The 19,121-nt window shown below is 35.2% G+C and overlaps 1 protein-coding gene across 10 annotated transcripts in view; it reads left to right on the top strand.

Annotated features, from left to right (window-relative positions):
- ANKS1B (ankyrin repeat and sterile alpha motif domain containing 1B) overlaps positions 1-19,121 on the top strand; it is a 412,583-nt gene that overhangs the window by 98,444 nt on the left and 295,018 nt on the right. For all 10 annotated transcript variants that reach the window (XM_040696043.2, XM_025148302.3, XM_015284725.4 and 7 more), the window contains exon 9: positions 3,364-3,504. In XM_040696043.2, coding sequence (XP_040551977.1) covers positions 3,364-3,504 — 141 coding nt within the window. The remainder of the gene's footprint in view (positions 1-3,363; positions 3,505-19,121) is intronic.

Genomic DNA, 19,121 nt, shown 5'->3' with positions numbered 1-19,121 from the left:
TATGTTGACTTCACCGTTTCGTAATGTCAAAGTCTGTTAATTGAGCAACTGTGATCTAGGTGGCATTTTCTAGATACATTTTCTGTTCCTTTTTTTAGTCAGAAAAGGCATATATAAAAGGTTCACAATTGTGTCTGTTTTTCTTCAGGGGACAGAAAGCTCTTCCTCTCTTTTTATTTATTTCTTTTCTTTTTTTTCTTCTGGGAAGAGGGCATAAATAACTTCAATTTCGCTAAACCTCTCCCCATAGGGCTATTTCAAGGCTTCCCAGCATACACAAAATTAGATTTTCATGTCCGAAGGATCTCTGAGGAGGCAAAATTGAATTTTACAACAGAATGGAAAAATGAGGGAGATCTGAGAAACACAGAATGAAGGCTGGGAAGGGATAGCAGGAAAGTGGGTGGCCTGGGTTAAGGGTTTTATGGTCTTGTGTGTCATTTTGAGATCCATGGATAGATGGTACGTCTTTCTGTATGGCATCTGTCTCCCCCAGATGTCTCCATCTCCCTAGTGTATGCAAACCTACTCCCTCATTTGGGAGATTTCTGACTCCCCTTTTTCTCATGCTGCTGTTAAGTCCTTCCCCTGTTTGCAGCTATTTTTCCCTGCAGCAACTTGTTTTTACTTAGTCCTTTCTGCCTGTTGTCTGGGAAGAACCAGGCTTCTGGCATCTGGGATTGGTGAGAAAAGTGATAGTGATAGCTGCTTGTTGGCCCTTAACATGCGTTTATCTTACTGCTTTCTTTTTAGTGCTTTATCTGTAGCAGAAATCTGGGAAAGAAGAAAGCAGAAATCAGTTATTCAGTATGAAAAGATCCAGCCCTACTTTTCAGTTGTCTGTAAATTAGCCTGTATTGTGTCATACCTGGATGTCTAGTGGCATCAGAGTACCAGTCAATGTATTCCAAATGTTTCTAATGCATTTTGACATCTGCTGGTCCTTTTTAAAAATGGTCAGGAGATCTGATTATAGAACATTTCCAATATCATCTCATCTATCTTGACAGCATTAATTTAAATTATTCTGATATCCATTCTATCTCTGTACTCATACATTGTACGTAATGTAAATAATAGAATTCTCTCGTGTTCTGCTTGTTTACTTTTTGTTGCTCAATAATATTTTTGCTATCATCATTTTCTACTTTTTCTGTGATAGTTAAATCTCATACGTTCTCCCTCGAATTTCATTATTCATCCTCTGTTATTATGTTGAAAAATTATCTCCAACGCTGTGCTTAATTTTTGCCTTTAGAAAGCAAATTGACTATATATATTTTTTTTTCTCTGACTTGTTTCTAACCTTTTATATTTGCTTTTAAGATCACAGTTGATGTGTGTTACAGGCTTTTCTGCACCTAGTACTGCTGCAGTTCCTTGCTTTGTGCTCCAGGGGGCAAGAAGCACTTTGTTCTGTGATCTAGCAATTCTGAAATTTAAAATATGAACACAGGGTAAACACTGTGGAAGATGGCATCATAAATAGATGGGAAGGACTCGTATTCTGCTTCCTTTGTCTGTCCAAATGCAAAGCAGTAATAGTCCTTCATGAGCGATACTCTGCAGAGTTAACCCAATCCTTTTAGTAATCCCTGTAAGAAAACTGGTTGCTATGGCAACACATTCTGTGGTACCACTTTACTGTCAAAATAACCTCATGAAATATCTTGCTAAGAATGGTTTAGAAATTGGTTTAAAATAAAAAGTAAATAAATCCACCTTACTTGTGGCTAGATGCATGAAGTCTGCAACAAGGGAGCAAACATTTCCTACAGGGGAATCAGACTAGTGGAGATAGGTGTACCTGGTTTTTCACCCCCTGGTGAGTGAGCTGACATAGAATTTAGACATATTTATCATGCTTGAGTTAGTGATATACCGACCTGCCATGTGCATAAGAAGTTAGCACAGGGTCCAAAGGCTAAATGAACCTCAGGTATTACGTGGTTTATTAACACCTGTCTGTGCAGGGCCTCTGCTTTGCTTACCAGTATCCTTCAGTTCGTGTTCGTCTCCAAACTGCTCTGCTATTTCTGCTCTTCTCTTCCCCAGTACATTTCCTTCTCCTCTGCATGCCCCTTCTTGCAGCATACTCCACGTTTCTTTATTCTGTTGCCTAAAATAATCTGCAGTTGAGTGGGGTTTTGTCTGTTTGTTTGTTGTTTGAATATAGGCCTCATAACAGTGCTTTAGAGATCAACAGATTTGGTCAGCCGCTGTTTCAAGCAGCATTATGCTGGCCACTCAAAAATCCAGCTGCTTCTGAAAGATTGCTTGAGCAAGTATTCCTAGAGATAGAATTTGGTATCTGAATATCAGATGGGCTTATAAAAGAAATGCCAAGAAGGTTAGAACAGCTATTACATGTACTCTAATTTAACTATAGAGAAAATAATTATCTGTGGCATAGAGCTCAGGTGTGAGTAAAATTTGCGATTTTTTTGTTGTCATATTTTTTTTTTAATGTTATATTTTAAAAATCATTTGTCACTGGTTTAGATCTCCTCCTCTGGAAATCAGTAGAAGTTCCCATTGCAATTCATTTAGTTGAAGTGAGCTATCCTGTGTAGGAAAATAACATAAATAAATGGAAAATGTCCACATGTTCTGCTTTCAGCTGTCATAAAAAAGATAGAATACCTGTTTAAGCAAAAGGCAGGATTATTCCTTTATCACTGAGGCCAATATGGAAGTCGTAATGCTCACAACTCAATACCTTTGTCCAGTATGTTTCCGGCCTTCTAGTTTGTGGAAGAAAAGACAAATAATTTCTAATTTTATTTTATTTTTTTTGTCAGCAAAGTATGCTAACATGTTTGCTTCTGGTAAATATCAAATAAAAATGGAAACCTCATATTTTGACTGAATTTCTCTTTTTTTTCCTCTTTTAAAACCTTGAATTAATCCATGCAAATGTAATACAATTCCATTTTTGTCTTCTGAACACAACACATGACTATTGAACTAAGGGTATCTTGCTTTATGCTATTTCCCTATAGGAGGACACTGTATTTTTAAATACCTCTGAGCTGTTCTCAACTTCATAATGATAATAATAAAGTAAATTTTCAATTAAAATCAAGTAGGAATTGCTAATTACATGATAATGAAGAAAACAAACATATATTACTATGTTCACTCAGGTTTAAAGTATAATTGCAGGTAGCTCAACATACACCTTCCTGAGAAAGTATGATTTTCATACAACAGAATAATGGTTGAGTAATTGCTCTGTACTGAAATAGGAGGTTATCTTTTGGCATTTATAAAGGAGAGTCTTTCAAGTTCTTTTTGTTAAGTGAAATGTTTCTTTACAATCTGTCTGTGTTTAATTTGAAAGTACTGCTTCTTTATGTACAGAGGCCTTCTTCGACGTGTTTATCACCAAGAGAGGAAGAAGAAGATGATGGAGGTGAAAATACTTGTGGTCCTTCAGGTTTATGGGAGGCATTGACACCTTGTAATGGATGCAGGAACCTCGGATTTTCCATGCTTGCACAGGTATATGTTTACCTTCTCATCCTAAAACTCAGTAACTATGGAATAGCTGCTTAATCTCTTCTCTGCCTCACCTTATAGTCATTTACAGGCTTGCCTTATCCACTTCAGAATTGTTACCTTCAGTCTTTACTTTAACCTCAAATCCAGTTTTAAAATGATACGTTGAGGTTCAGTTATCCTGTTGTAATCCTTTTCGGTTATCCAGCTGAGTTTAATATTGAGACTATTTGATATTTATTACCCCCATTTTAGACAGTTTTTATGTTGCATAGCTTTCTCTTCCGATTTAATGTGCAAAACATTTTGCAGTCCATAGTTTCCTTTGGGATAAGTTCTCTATTTTTGACCAGCTTCTAATTAATGTAATGATATCTCAGCTACTTTCTTTATAGAATTAATTGAGGACATCATACATAACTCAACTGATGTAACAATATAGCCTAAGTCTTCTCTTTGAAGATTATGTAAGTTAAAAAAAAAAAAAAAGTCCCCTAACATTTTCAAAATACTCGTGATAATACTGGGAATTAATAAAACTGGATTATATACTTGGGTGTAAGTCCCAGCAACTCAGAGCAGGCCAGTTTGCAGTAACCACCAAGGCATGCCAACAGCTGTGTCCTCAACAAGTGATACTGTACTGCAACAGAACAGGATGATGCTTACGGCCACTTCTGGGTCTCCCTTGTTCTCTCCCTCTTCTATAGCTTAGCGCTCTAATTTCTGTTATATCTTTCCTGAGCTTTTCTTGTAGCGTTGGATGGAGGTCTGCCAAATTTCTATTTAGAAATGTCTGTTGTTTGGGGTTTTTTTTTTTTGGTTGCATCCTTATTTGGCACTGTGTTTAATGAGCTTTGTCAGAATCCTGTGTACCAGATTGGAATTACGTATCCTGTCTCACCACACTATATACACTGTTGCTTTCATACCATGACTGTACCTTTTATTCCCCTTAGTCTCATTAGACTTGCACCTGTTGGAAGTCAATGCTAAGGCTTCAACTGCCGTCAGTGGAAACAGGATACGGCAACTAATGTACTTGAATAACAATGAGCACTGTCCTGTCTTTTTATAAGCTGCTTTTGTACTCTGTTCCGCTTTCGGTAACTGTTTTCTGCTTCAAACTATCTATCATTTCAGACACTTGGCAAGGTGTAGAGACATTGGAGTTATCCTTATTTACAATAGAAGCTCAGTAGTTACTAATTCCTCATTTTTATGAATTTGTTTTGAAAAATAATTCTTAAATGGGACTTTTCTTCTCTAAGTGTGTATTAACTGCAGTTTAATTATTGTTAAACTTCCCTGTGATGAACATATGTGTCATTTTGGAGTGATTTCCTGATTTTTAAGAACCTTCTCTGTTCCTAGTTTCTTTTTTAACATAATATATATTTAAAGAACGTTATAGAATTGAGCAGTGAATTTGAAAAATAGTATGAAGTTAGCCTGGTTGATCTCTCTCTCTCTCTCATCTCTCTTTCTCTCTCTTTTTAATACAGAGATTAATTTCAAGAAGGATGTAAATTCTAAGATAGTGACTACGGAGTTAGTATGATTCTTTGTATTTCAGTTTTAAACTCAACTGCGCAATAACTCATCTTCCTTGCTCCGAGAACTAGAAACAATTTTAATTGTGGTTACTAAAAAACGAGCATATTTAATCCCCATTCTTTCACAAAATGATATAATACATTTCTAGCTCATTTTACTCCATGAGAATTGAAGATGGAGGTAGAGGTAGTATTTGGTTTTTATTATTTTTCTCTCTCATACAAGAAAATAAAGAAGTTAGGTAGTGAAACATTTCAAATGTACTAGTTGTTGAATTTGGTTGAAAAACTGTTACCATCACTGTTTGTGGTTTTTCAGACTATTAATTTATCAGTGGGATCTTCCAAATTTAATTCAGATTGCAGCAGAGAGTATCTTGTTCACAGGGATCCAGAACATGTGCTTTTTTATTTCAGTGTTTAGAATAGGACCAGTATGTTGAATCGGCCTGAAAAATTATGATGGATATAATCCATAGATTATATAGATAATATAATTTATCTAAAACAGCATGTTTTAGATAAAAGTACAAAAATATGCTTCTGATATTCATGACAATACAGTACCATGACAGAAAATGCAGATTTCATTGTGAATAAGGTGAAATAATTGTAGTTGGCTGTATGTCTTAAAATCCACACTCTATTAGAAAGACTGAAATAGACAAAAGGCTCTGTGAATTACTCCTAAATACTAATGACAAGTTTCTTCTTCTTGATCTCTTCTGTTTAAGAACAGATTTTGCAGTTATGTAATTAAACTCCTTTTTCACATCGAAGAACAAACATGAAATTGATTCTTGGTTTGTGTACACAGTAAGAGGTACAATGACAAAGTGAAAGTGAATTTCTGGTGTGATTATGACAGTGTCCATCTGCGAGCTAATAAGCTGACAGTATGCAGTGTGCCAAAGAAAAGAGCAGTTGTCTCCTTGACAAACTTGATTTCTTTATTGTAATTATGAAAAAGGCCTTGGCTGGAGATACTTCTCACATGCAGAGTGTAATTTCTGTTCGTACTATGCTGGGAAGTTTCATTTTAATAATGGCTGTTATATAAAGTTCTGTGTAAAGTGTTTTATAACCTAGTATAGTAGTAATACTCATACTGAGTATTCTCAGAAGTGGCATATGCACCTCTCTTACAGCCTCACCATTGGTGAAGTCCTGGAAGAGCTTGAAGGAAAAATCTTTCCACTTTTTTAGAAGCTTCAGTGGCTTAGAAGTTGCTTAATTCTACATAAGAATGGAACAGTTAATCAGCTTCATCCAACCCTCAAAATAATCAAAAGCCAGACCACAAGGATACCCAGCTGGATTGTAGGGAACTGAAATTTAAATGCCTTTTTTTTTTTTTTTTTTTTTTTTTTAATTTTAGCAGAGCGTGAATTCCATCTGTAGCTTTTAATTTCTGTTAGTGTGTGGCTGTTTGTTTCTTTTTTTTTTTTTTTTTTCCCTTTCCAAAATTAATCTTTCTTTTTAAGCAGAAATTCTATCCTTTGTAAAATTGATATGTACATTTTGGTGGAAAATGCTGACTTCCACAAATGAGTATTTTATATCTGGCAGGACCTTTCTTAGGAAGTCAATACAAAAGGAAAACTGCTGTTCATCCTGCATAACTGAATAACTACTACAAATTTCAGAATTTCGTATAATCTGAAATATACGCAGACAGAATAAATACAAACTTGTAAACTTTCAAATATGTAAACCCCCATAAGTTGTATATATTTTACTTCTTTAGCACTCTAAAATTCTAGCACAGCAGGCTTTGTTGGGGACAGTTTACTGTGCAGTGAAATGTTTTAAAACTGAAACGGAATTTTTTTAAGTGATATAATAGTACCAATCCCTCTTCCACAGGTCTTCAGTTCTTGTAGATTCTGCAGTAATTACCAAGATTTTTAATGCTTTAATATCTGTATTTCTTAACCATACTAAAAGAAATGATGCTAATGAACTTCCTGTCTCAGATCTGGAATCAAAGAAAATGCTGTTTCCCATACAGCTTTCTCTCAGAGTGGCCACAGAAGTAGGAGATAGGTGACAAAGTATAAGAACTAGCTGGAGAGGTCTCACTGCGCTCTAGATAACTACTGAAATGAAAACAGAAATATGATCCTTAAAAACATAGTTTTGAACAATGCCTGACAATCACGTAAAAGCTAGAAGCAAAGTCTTATCTTTGTTACTGACTATTTAAAGGAGGGAGCTTTTATCAAAAGAGCGGTAATTCTGCTAAATATAGGAAGTTGTGCTGAATATGAAAGTTTAGATGTAGAAGTAGCACAATCAGCTAAATATCTGTGTGGGTAATTTTGAGGGTCTCCAAAGAAAGGCTGCCAAGACAGAATTCAGCGGATGTTTGGGTTGCAGAGAGATCTAGACAAGTTACAGAGCTGGGCAATCACCAACCACATGATGGTTAACAAGAGCGGGTTCCAGGTTCTCCACCTGCAGAGGTGCAACCCTGGGTATATGTATAAACTGAGATGCTGGAGAGCAGCACCACTTAAAGGGATTTGGGGGTCCTGGCTGGTAGAGAGTTGAACAGGAGACAAGGTCTGGTGGGCTTAGTCAGGAATGAGGGCCAGATCATGGTAATGAGGTAATTTGAAGTCAGGCTAGTCTGCAAGTCTTTGGCTAAGATACAGTTGTTGCACTGTTGTGGCAAAGTTAGAGACTGGCTCTCTCACAACTTATCCAAGGCAGGGACTGAAGGCCCAAGGCTGAGCTCAAATGAGACTTCTGGGACCACAAACAGGGGCGTGGGAAGGGTCCTCTGTTGAGTCTGTTCAGGACATTAATCAGTGGATTCAGAACTGTGACAGATACTGATGAAATTGATTAAATACATAAACTGGAAGCAGAATTGAAATGAAGTTATTTTGCCTGTTACAGCAGAAAATAAGCATGAGACCAAGAAGGAACTCATACTTCCCATGCATTTCGTATATAGATTTTCTGTATCAGTGTATAAGCATACTTCATCTGCTTTTATAGCTACAAGTCTCGGCTAGCATTTGTATAGGAAGTGTTCTTCCATAGACTCCTTTCCTGAAAATTCTCAATGCTCTGTGCTTCAAGGGCAAATAGGATTTGTGAAAACCTATGTTTGTGGGTCTTTGCAGTGGTGTGATTGTGTGTCACCAAAGTACAGGAATAACACTGGTAACAGCGAGGGATGGGCTATGAAGAAATGCTGTGCTTGTTGGTATACTCCTGGCTCTCATTCCTACCTTATGGGGAGGACAGAACCTAGACTTTGGCAGTCTCATTGTATTTATCTGTGAAAGAGCCATTCAACTGCCCAGGTCTTCAGCTTCTTATGAAGTCTTCTCATGGCATAAACTTAAAAGATTGAACAAGGGATAGTTCTTACTCCTTGTTCACCTGAATGTAGGTTTGAGGAAAGTCGTAAGCAATTTGAACAATTTGGTCTTTATCTTCTATTCCACATTGCTGGTTAGTTTAGTATTCAGCTTCTAATATGTTTATTTCATAAGGCAACATACCAATGTACTATCATTTTCTTTGGAATAAAACAGCATACTCCAAAAGAGCTAAATTCTGTAGTTTCCACTTCATCATCTTTATGGATAGTGTACTCTCCATATTTCTCTGCTTAACAGGTGAAGTTAGCAGAGCTTGACATACAGAGATAAATACAGAACTGTCTGTCCTGTCAGAGATGGGTGGTATAGAGTCCTGTGTAAACACAGGAATATTATAAGTTTAAAATAAGCAATCTGCACACCTTAGTCTTGACAGCATATTTTCCTAATTGTGATATAAAGTAATTGTGAGATGAGGGAGGGGAAGTTTAGCTATGTCTCATTTAGGAAGCTGCTGGATCAGCTTGACTGCATTATCTCTTGAATGTGTTATATGTATAACTGAAAACCCTGACAGTTATTCCCTGTGTTTGATATGACAGCCAGCAAGGATCACCACATGTGTTTAACCATTACAGCATAAAAGTAATGTCTGCAGAGAGAGTAGTGATGTTACTACAGAAAAAAATGGAACTTTGATTTTAAACCTTTAAGCATAAATCTTCATGTTACCATCTGCCAGGAAGCATGCTACTTACAAAAGAAACAGATAGATATGGAAAGTTTACTGCAATATTTGAAGAAGCACTGCACTGCTCAGTTAATGTCAGATTTTCATCCTTTTAGTAGCAATGGACTGGGAAACCTTTGCATTTCGCACTTTTGAGACTGAGCTGTACTCAGAGAATTCATGGATTGCTATAAATAGGAACTCTTATCAACTTTGTCGCAGCTTCTGCTGTGGAAGAGAAATTTCTCAAAAAAAAATGTTTTGTATTAGGAGGGAAGGATGAGAAAGTGGACTCCAGACTGCATTTATAGGTGATAAACTGTAGTACTGTTTCTGTACCAGTGTAAATTCTGATAGGGATAGTTAGAGTTTAGAGTTTGATGCATCAGCTAGTAGGATTATATATTTAATGTCTTACTTCAAGCAGATCATCATGCCTGTCTTTTCTTATTTTTATGTCATTTTAAAAAGCTGTTTCTAATGGGGAGGAATTTTATATTCCCAAATGGAGTAATTTTTCTACTTCACATATATTTCCCTGATAGTAGCAGTTTAAGGTTGGTTCTATAGAAAATCTGACAATAACAATTATTATGTCAAAATTAAGTTTAAAATCACAAAGACAGTTCTGGATATATAAGAGGTGAACAAGGAAATTAGGTAAGAAACTAACTCAGTTTTCACATAGATACCAAATAAATTCCTAAAAATGTCACTGGTACTATCCAGAAGGAGATAACATGCGTCTCTATTGGATATTATTATTGGTAAATAGGCATTATATGTTTTCATCTTAACATATAAACCGAGCTTGAACTTCTATTCTCATCTGCCTCTAAAAATTTTTATAGATGTTAAGGTCAGTGTGAGTGTTGAATTTACTGTTCAAACAGAGTACAGAGAAGGGACCATAAAAGAAGGAGTATTTCTCCTTCACTATTTAATAAGAGAAAACTGAAAAGCATATTTTTAACTAAACACTCTTGGATAAAGTATTTGAATAAAATGTAGCCAAGAAGTTGTGTGTCATCCTTCACTTCCATAATGAATTCCTCTCTCAGTGCATTCAGTGGAAGAACATTTCAAGTTAGACTCGTAAGTAAACTAATTTGGCTAATATTACTTGGTGTTACCTAACTTCTATGTTACAGAGAAAGGAACACGTTATCTTGTTTGGTGGAATAGTAATTTGATGAATGATGGTATAGATAAAGTAGAGATGGAGTTACCCCTTGTAGGGAACCTGCTGTAGCAGGGTGTTTGGGCTTGATGATCTCTAGAGGTCCCTTCCAACCCCTTCAATTCTATGATTCTGTAATTGTTTTCCAGGGACCACCATTAGCCAGGGAAAGTTTGGGGGACAGCATACCTGAAACACAAATAGTCAGATTAAGGTTGTTATGTTTTCTATAATATTTTACTAAGGTTTTAAGCCCTTAGGTAAAAATATAGTTAAGTTTTCCTAATTTAATAGATTACATTGTGAGTTTATTTAAGCTGTATTGATGTGGAAAACAATATTATCTGTTATTCCTGTTAAACTCATGATTTACAGTGTTGTCTCTTCTGTGTTAAACTGAAGTTTCATTGGTAATTTCAGGAACATGCCACCCACACACTGAAGCAGCTACTGAAAAGTGCAGTATGTATTCTGCCTAGAAAGGATCAGCAGGTGATGATTATATCCTGCTGAACAGCGATAGGAAATAAATATATTGGGAAAAATGGTGCTTATTTTAGTGGTATGCTACATTTTCTGATTGTGCTTTAAGGGATGAAGCTGAGTGTTTTGTTCTTGTGCATAATATGTAACTACTTACTTTCCAATATAAATTTCCATTTCTGATGACCAGATGTCTTGTGGCATATTCATTTTTACTGTACTAGTAGCACAATCTAGGCACCACTGCACAGGTATACAATTCAACCAGAAATGTAATCTACTAATCCTTAAGTATTTTCAGAATTGACTTGTCAAACCCAGAGCATCCTGTGCTAATGGTTTACATAGGGCTGTTTTGGCTAACAGGTTGGTTGAGATGCCTTCCAGGAGTCTCTTCCATGTAATTATACACAACAATCTACATTCTATAGTTCTCTATAAAATACTAGAAGTGTGACCTCAGACAGGCTCTATTTTTTGAATATTTACTAATGACCCTGTTTTCTTCAGTTTCTAAATTATTGTTTGTCAAAGAATGGCAGTCCTGGCCAGCACTGCATAAGTCTGGGCACTGTTGGTCTGTGTCATGTCTTGGTATGGTAATGAAACAGCAAAATTAAATGGGAAAGACAGAGAAAGAGGAATCAAACAAAACTGGAAGTGCTGATATACATCAGAAGTCATCTAAAGTATTTTTAATCATGCTGATTTTCAAGACAGACTTAATAGCTGTTAAAAGTATTCAAATGAATGTACAAGTTTCTGCTGAGTTGTACACCATCATGCTCCTAACTAAAATGAGGCACGGTGATGGACTGGGAAGATCTTAAATAGTGCAAGTATGCTACTTCGTGGTTTGCAATTTAGTAGTACTCAGAAGACACACTTTAAGGGAATGTTTGTTCTTTCAGTACAGCCTGATGAATTAAGGGAAAAGGGAAGAAAAATAAACTTAAATTGCACAGCAAATGAGTAGCAATAATGCATAAAAAATAGTTTTGTACATGAATGAAATTATAGGAAATTTATAGAACAAACTTAATGTTAGTCCTTCAGCTGCTTCATAACAGAAATAGTAAAGCAGTCTGTTGAAACTTGAATACTTAGGAGTTTTGTCTGCCCAAAATGGGTTTACTGTTCAATATTACATTTTGTGGAATAAAAGCCATGATAAATGCCTTGTATTTGTTTCTATAATAGTAACAGGATTTTTTTTTTCTTTTTTCTTTTTGGTTGTGTACAGATATGTTTGATAACTGCTGACAAGGCAATGCTGGAAATTGAGAGGAATTTTTTTTTTCCTCAGTTTTTATTAGTAAGGAAATTCGTGGCTTCATAGGTCAGGGAGAGTAGGTCCCTGAAGAAGTCTGTAAACTTGATAGAACCTGATTTCTTTCTGAAGAAAAGATCTGACTGACAACTGAGCATTTAAAAAGAACTTTATAACCTGTTACTGAAAATCCTTTTCTACTGTACAAAAGAGATTGCATGCCTTGGGTTTAATGTCGTGCCTGACTGTTGTATTTCACTGAAAATTATTTCTATTATGAATACCTATTATACTGAGCCTGAAAGTGAGATAAACCCTGATTCAACAAATTACTAAAGCCTACTTAAGCATAAGCATTCATTCTCTTAATCCCATTTGGGCTTCTATTTTTCAGGAGACATGTATTCACAAAAATCCAAACTCAGTTTAAGGCTAAGAATTTCCAACAATCCCAAGCTGATTTCTATTAATTGTTCCCAGTATTTAGTAATTAATATGAAATCAGGAATTGCGAGTCAAAGAAAATGAAATTGAAGTTAATGATAGTCCATGTTTAAGATATAAATGGGAAATAAGATTACATTGCTGCATTTTTTCATGATCATGTATTTTGAATTTGTTTACTGATAGAAAATGTGGTCTGCTAATTCTGGTAAAATAAATCTTTCAACCTTCTGGCCTCCACAGAAAGACAATTCAGTTAGGAAATGTGGAAGTCGTGTTTTATGTTTTTCTACCTAGAATGCTAGCAATCATTTGTATTGCTATGGAATGGAAATGCTCAGTTCACGTTCTAGAAACATTAAACAGTTCTGATATCTTTCTGTAATAAGTAGAAATAACAGTGACCACACTGCAATGTAGAAAATAGTTGTTTTACTTTGAAAAAAGGAAATTAAAAACAAATAAACAAGTCTTATAAAAGTTTCTCTCTATAACCAGAAATAGAAGTTTCTCCCTATAACCAGAACAATCCAACAGACATTTTGCAGAGTTCTTCAACACAAAGGATATACATGTGAGACATTGATGCAATTTAATAATTTGACAGTAAGAAGTTGACTATATAATTTCAGGGGTGACTTTGATTTTATTACATCCTAGTCTTCAATTCACAACATATTATACTATCAAAAAGATGAGAGAAAATAGAATCTTTAAGGAACGTTACATTCCATTTAATTCTACCTAAATTTGAATTTATCATAATTAGATCCATAACTCTCAGGTAGTGTTTTACACTCTCTTATTCTCTAAGTTCCTGTAGCACACTAGCTTCCTCTCTAGTTATCCTTTGTATCTGCATGATTCTTAAGTTCTATATAGACACAAGGCTTTTTGAGTGAACTATTGTAATCCACCTGTACGTGGAGAGTGGCCTAAATCCTGATTCATTCAGATTGGTTTTACAGAGTTTTTGTTTTTTCATTGGGATGAATAAATATTGATGACAGAAAGTTCATTCAGAAACCCAGGAGCTTGTGCTCTCTGTATCAATGAGAAAGGGTAGACATCTCGGATTCAATTCATTTCAATTGATTGCTATTTTATGTTTTTGCCACTGGAATTCAGTCAGAGAGGTGAAGTAGAGGGGTGCATTTGACTACATACCTAGCCTTAGAGCTGATTTTGTGTGTAAATTAAACATGGGAGCCCTTACAGAGGGTGTACAGCTGACAAAGCAGAAGGTCTGCCTGTGCTCCTTTCTACCCACTCTCAAGGATAACCAACTTAACCATCTTTCTCCTAAGAACAGTTATTTCTCATTCCGGACTAAATGACCAAAGAGGAACTGCAGTTTGGATTTCTAGTGGCTAGAATGTCATTTTCAGTCTGAGTCAGGTGTTTAAGACCCAGAAAGCGAGATTCACTCCCCGGTGTTTCCTGTTGTCTGGGTTTTGGTTGTTCTACATTACATGGAGGTTTTTTGCATTATAAATGTATTTTTCTGACCAGCTCTGTTTCTTCATCATATAACGATGAAAGGATCATGAGTTTTGAGATTTAGAGTAGATGTCAGAGGGAAGTTTTCTACTGAGAGAATGGTGAGCTGCTGGAACAGGTTGCTCAGAGAGACTGTGGATGCCCTGTCCCTGGAGGTGTTTATGGCCAGGTTGAATGGGGCCCTGGACAATCTGATCTAGTACTTGATCTAGGGAAGATGGAACTTGATGATCCATGGGGTCCGTTCCAACCCAAGACATTCTCTGATCCTATGTTTCTATGATTCTGTGATTCTCTGTAACTTTAAGCATGTACATTGCAATTTCGAAGTTGAGTTCTGCAATTACTGAAATGCGTAACTTAAAGCATTAGAATCATTAGGTAAGAGAGTTTTACGTACTTTTTATCATTTTGTGTGAAACACTGACTAGTAGTTCAGATGTGGAGGAAAACTGAACAGCATTAATGGAGAATATCTGCAATAAAAGCTGGTAGGACTGCAAATCTGAGGCAAGATTCTTAGATTCTGGCCAAACAGAAGTCAAATTCTCTTCTAGGTTCTTTGAAACAGGAATATTGCAGTAAAATTATAGAAAGTTTTCAAAGTCAAAAATGCAGCATCATTTATTTTGTAATCTTTATTAAATGATTATTCTATAAAATTATTCTATAAAATCACAACATTTTTGGTTTTTATTATGAAAAAAGAAAAAACAAAAACAACAACAACAACAAAAGTAGATTATCATGCTATAGAGTAACAAATAAAGCTTAAATAAGTTTCAGTAGTTTCAGTACAAAACAGTGTAGCTCCTTACTTAGAGTCATAAGGAAATAGCATGTTTAGACAAATGTTTCTCCCTACTGAATATTGAATTACATATGTATGTTGTTGTGCAGTCCTCCAATCTTAGCCAATTGAGATCAGCCTGGTGAAGTCAATCCTTGAAGAATGGAATATGAAGGCAATACCACAGTGTAGTACTGGATCATGGAAACTGTATCTGGAAATAGACATGTTAAAAATATTAGCAGGTTTTAGTACTTTTTTTTTTTTTTTTGGCACATATTTGGCCAGGAAACCGCATAGTACATAGAGTTCCATTGAGAACTATGATTCTTAGCAGTGGTTCTCAATGGGAAATTATTGTGTTCTTTGAGACGACATTGTATTAAGGTTTTCCTTCTACAGTGGTCCATGTTTCTCATTCTGTTCTAATGGCATAACTTACTTTCTGATTTCTGAACATTGATTCTGACCTACAGTATGAATTTATTTTCTTTCTGATTGCCTCTTATTGTTAGGTTCCATTTTCACGCTGCTGAAAACTGTGCTCTAAAAATACTAGTGTAAACAGTTGGAGGATTGTTTGGTACTATTTAATTAGGAAGTGCATGCCAATTTTTTCACACATTTGGGGACCTTTAAAAAACAATTTCAAAATGTGGTACTCCCATTGATTTTGTATCTCATTTTCTCTGGGTATGTATCAGATAAAGAAATTACTCATAACAAAACTACTGTTTTTTATAATATATCAATAACTTTAATATTCAGAAATATATTTTATTGGTCTTTCTGTTTTACCATGGAAGCTCCATCTGAGTTTCTTTTCTAAGAGAGCCTTGGCTTACACTATTGCAATAATAGCCCTCATGCCAAACATAGTTAATGGTTTCTCTTCTGGAAAACTTTTAAATGTGGTAGCCTCCTCTTCTGAAGCATTTATTTGTAGCTTATATTAAATTCATTGTGCATGGCATCAGGCTATTGATTTCTTTTGTGTAAATTTGTGTAAATTTTTACATGATTTCAGAACAAATGGCATGGGCAGATACTAAATATTTTCAAAAAATGCACGGATTATTAGTAACAAATTAGCAAACTGAGATGGTAAAGCTTTCTTTTCAAAGAAACTGCTGCTTGTAATGCCTCTCCTTTTTCATTTTATTTGCTCTCTAGTCAAGTCAGTTTGCGATTCTGGGCTTTAGGTTAACAGTGAAAATTGCTGTTTACACAGGAGACAAAGGATAGTGGTTTAAAAGTAAAAGAGCATAGGTTTAAATTAGATAAAAAGAACTTTGCTACGAGAGTGATGAGGCACTGGAACAGGCTGCCCAGAGGAACTGTGGATGCCCCATCCCCAAGGGATGTTCAAGGCCAGGTTGGGTAGGTCTTTGAGCAGCCCAATTTAGCACTACGTATTCCTGCCCATGGCAGGAGGACTCGAACCAGATGATCTTTCTAACCCAAGCCATTCTGTGATGTTATGAATCTATGAATTTATTATACTTCCATATCTACCTAGATGTACTCAGTTCCTCTGTCTCCTCAACTCATTCATAATTTATTGGCACTATAATTAATAGGAACTAAGCTATAGAATATGAGAAAATTCCAACCTGTCTGCTTAACACAAAGTAGTGAATTTAGTAGCAGGAGATTTCATAACATTTTTGCTGCCTTGCTTGTCCAGTAAATACTTCAGGGTTTTTCAATATTTAGTATTATTTTCAGAGATTTTTTTTTTTTTTTTTTTTTTTTTTTTTTTGCTGTTTCTACAGGAGATATAACATTGGCAAACCTTAGTAAAGTTTTGATAGGGCAGGAGACAAAATTTTCGTCCGAGCTGGACTGAGCCCATAGATCTTTCAGCTGTGGAAAGCATGCTGGCAAAAGCGTGAATGGTTCACTGTCTTGTCTAAAGGCAGAATTCTGAATTCTTATTCACTCTTTAATTGCAAATTTCACACCTACTCTTTCTGAGGCATATCTGAAAACATTAAAGAAGAAAATATTTATTTTATTCCCTTAGGGGAAAGCAACTTAATGGTGACTTTAAGAAAAAAAAAAGAATCATGTGATGCTCATAATCAATCTGTCAGGTGTTGACTGCATACTACTGAGATTTCAGTAAGTCAGGAAGTCTGCCACTCTCCCCACAAATTCTTTCCTTTTCTGTTGCAATCCTTTTCTTAAAAGCAAAAGAAGACAAAAACTAACCAACCAACCTCTGGGAAACTCTCTCTCTTCATTTTTATTGAGAAGAAGAGGTCTGATTATGTAACAAATTGAGAGTGTGTAAAATGTCTCTTCATAGCTACCTTCAAATTTTAGGACTATTACCAAATCAAACTCGGAGCCTGACAAAAAAGTACAAATGCATTTATTGATCTTTGGTAATGTGGAAAGCTGTTTCTTTCCTATTCTGACAATGCCAGAAGAGCCTTCCTCCTGTACTTCTTTGTGCTTTGAACTTTGAAACTTACCTCTTGTAATTGTGAAATTATCTTCATTCGTCTTCTGATGCATCACCTCAGCTCCTCACTTTCTAACGATTTATTGTATCGCTTACTGCAGAAAGTGGTGTATGAAAATAAAACACTTGTATGGGCCCTCGTTCATATATGAAAGTCTATCTATGAGATAATTAAATGATATTGGAATACTTGACAAAGCCTAAAGAAGTGCTTTTATTACCATACTTAGCAATGCATAAATGTATTTTTCTTTTTATTTATTTTTTTATTCTGCTTTCCCTAAATTTATAGAAATTTGAGCTAAGTGCTTTTGTGTGTGTGTGTGTGTGTGTGAGAGAGAGAGAGAGAGAGAGAGAGTAGAGAGAGAGTTTAAAACCTAAGCATAAAAGCTAAGCAACTTGCAGAGAAGCAGTGTTTCCATGGAGCTGAGATTTAGGCTCATTTTATCTGTTTAATATAATAACCTTCATTTTACATAGGCATTTCACTATAGCTTGATATACAAGCAAGACATGTTTTTTTGTTTAACGTTGTTCATGAAAAAACAGTGGAAAAAATGGAAGGATATTTAACCTGGAAATTTCTTTCTAATTTTTAATTGCATTTTGTTCAGCTAAACTAAGACTCATTCATTAAACCAGTTACTGCATTATGCTACATTGTCACACACAGCCATTAGCATTTGCATAAATGAGATTATTTAGACTTGCAGTACATTCTTTGTCATAGTGAGTTATTTATTAGAGGAATCATCTGCTCTCTTTCATGGCCTGAATGTCGCATGCATAGGAAAATGTGTTGCATGACTACAACAATCTAACTTCATTTGAAATTCTGACTATCTGCCAGAGAAAATTATGAAAATTCTGCATAAAATACAGTGATATGCTCCTGCTGCTGAGGTTAACACTGCATTCATTATGATCACGATGTACCTATCTTTTCAGACATTTGTAATTTGGGCTACATTAGGTAATTTTATATTGTGAAACTTTGTAGGACTCTTCACCTCTTAAGGATTGACATTATCAGACTTTTCACATGAAATTTTAGTTTTTAAGCAAGATATGTGAAAATACACAACTGTAAGGAGAGGATAAAGCTACACTGATGGTGCCATATCGATAATAATGCTCATTTTTTCTTGAACAAAAATTTGAAGAAGAAAATTCAACTTTTGTGAATGGTTTCTGAAGAAATTATGCATTCTCTTTATTTTACATTTCTAACAGTATGAATATACAGGAAAACAAACCTCTCTCTCTCTTTTTTTTTTTAATAAGCATTTTTATCAGCTCTTGGGATGACTTACTGAAACATTATCATAGGGGCTGTTCCAGGTACTGGTCAGAAAAAATTGTTTTGGATAACTTTGAACATTTAGTAGTACTACAACAGCAAAGCCATGATTTCAGATGCTTGCGAAGAGGATAAAAAAGACTGTTCTTAAAATCTGTATTATTAATACTTTGTGCAACCAGAGAAGATCCTCTAATGTGATAACCCTTGAATGAGATTACTGGGGATTTTCCAAATTTTGTAATATATCATGGAGTGAACCTTATTATCTATTCTGTGACAAATTACATATTCAAGTGTTTCTAGCTGTCATAACAAGGAACATTCATCATAGTTGATTCATGAAAAAATGATTCTAATTACACGATACTATACAAATGGCTTTGGTTAAGTTATTTGAAATAGATAAAAAAGAATTTTTATAGCCATAAAATTACAGTAATATTACAGCTTTGTTTCAGTACAGAATAAGTCAAAATAAATATTTCACTATCTAATTGTGGTTTTGAGTTATAATGATGCAGGAAATGTTTTCAGTGATTTATTCTCAGTACATTAT

Source organism: Gallus gallus, chromosome 1 (assembly GCF_016699485.2).
Source record: "Gallus gallus isolate bGalGal1 chromosome 1, bGalGal1.mat.broiler.GRCg7b, whole genome shotgun sequence".
NCBI classification, from domain to species: domain Eukaryota; kingdom Metazoa; phylum Chordata; class Aves; order Galliformes; family Phasianidae; genus Gallus; species Gallus gallus.
The sequence above is the reverse complement of the archived record's forward strand: the minus strand, read 5'-3'. Positions and strand labels throughout refer to the sequence as shown.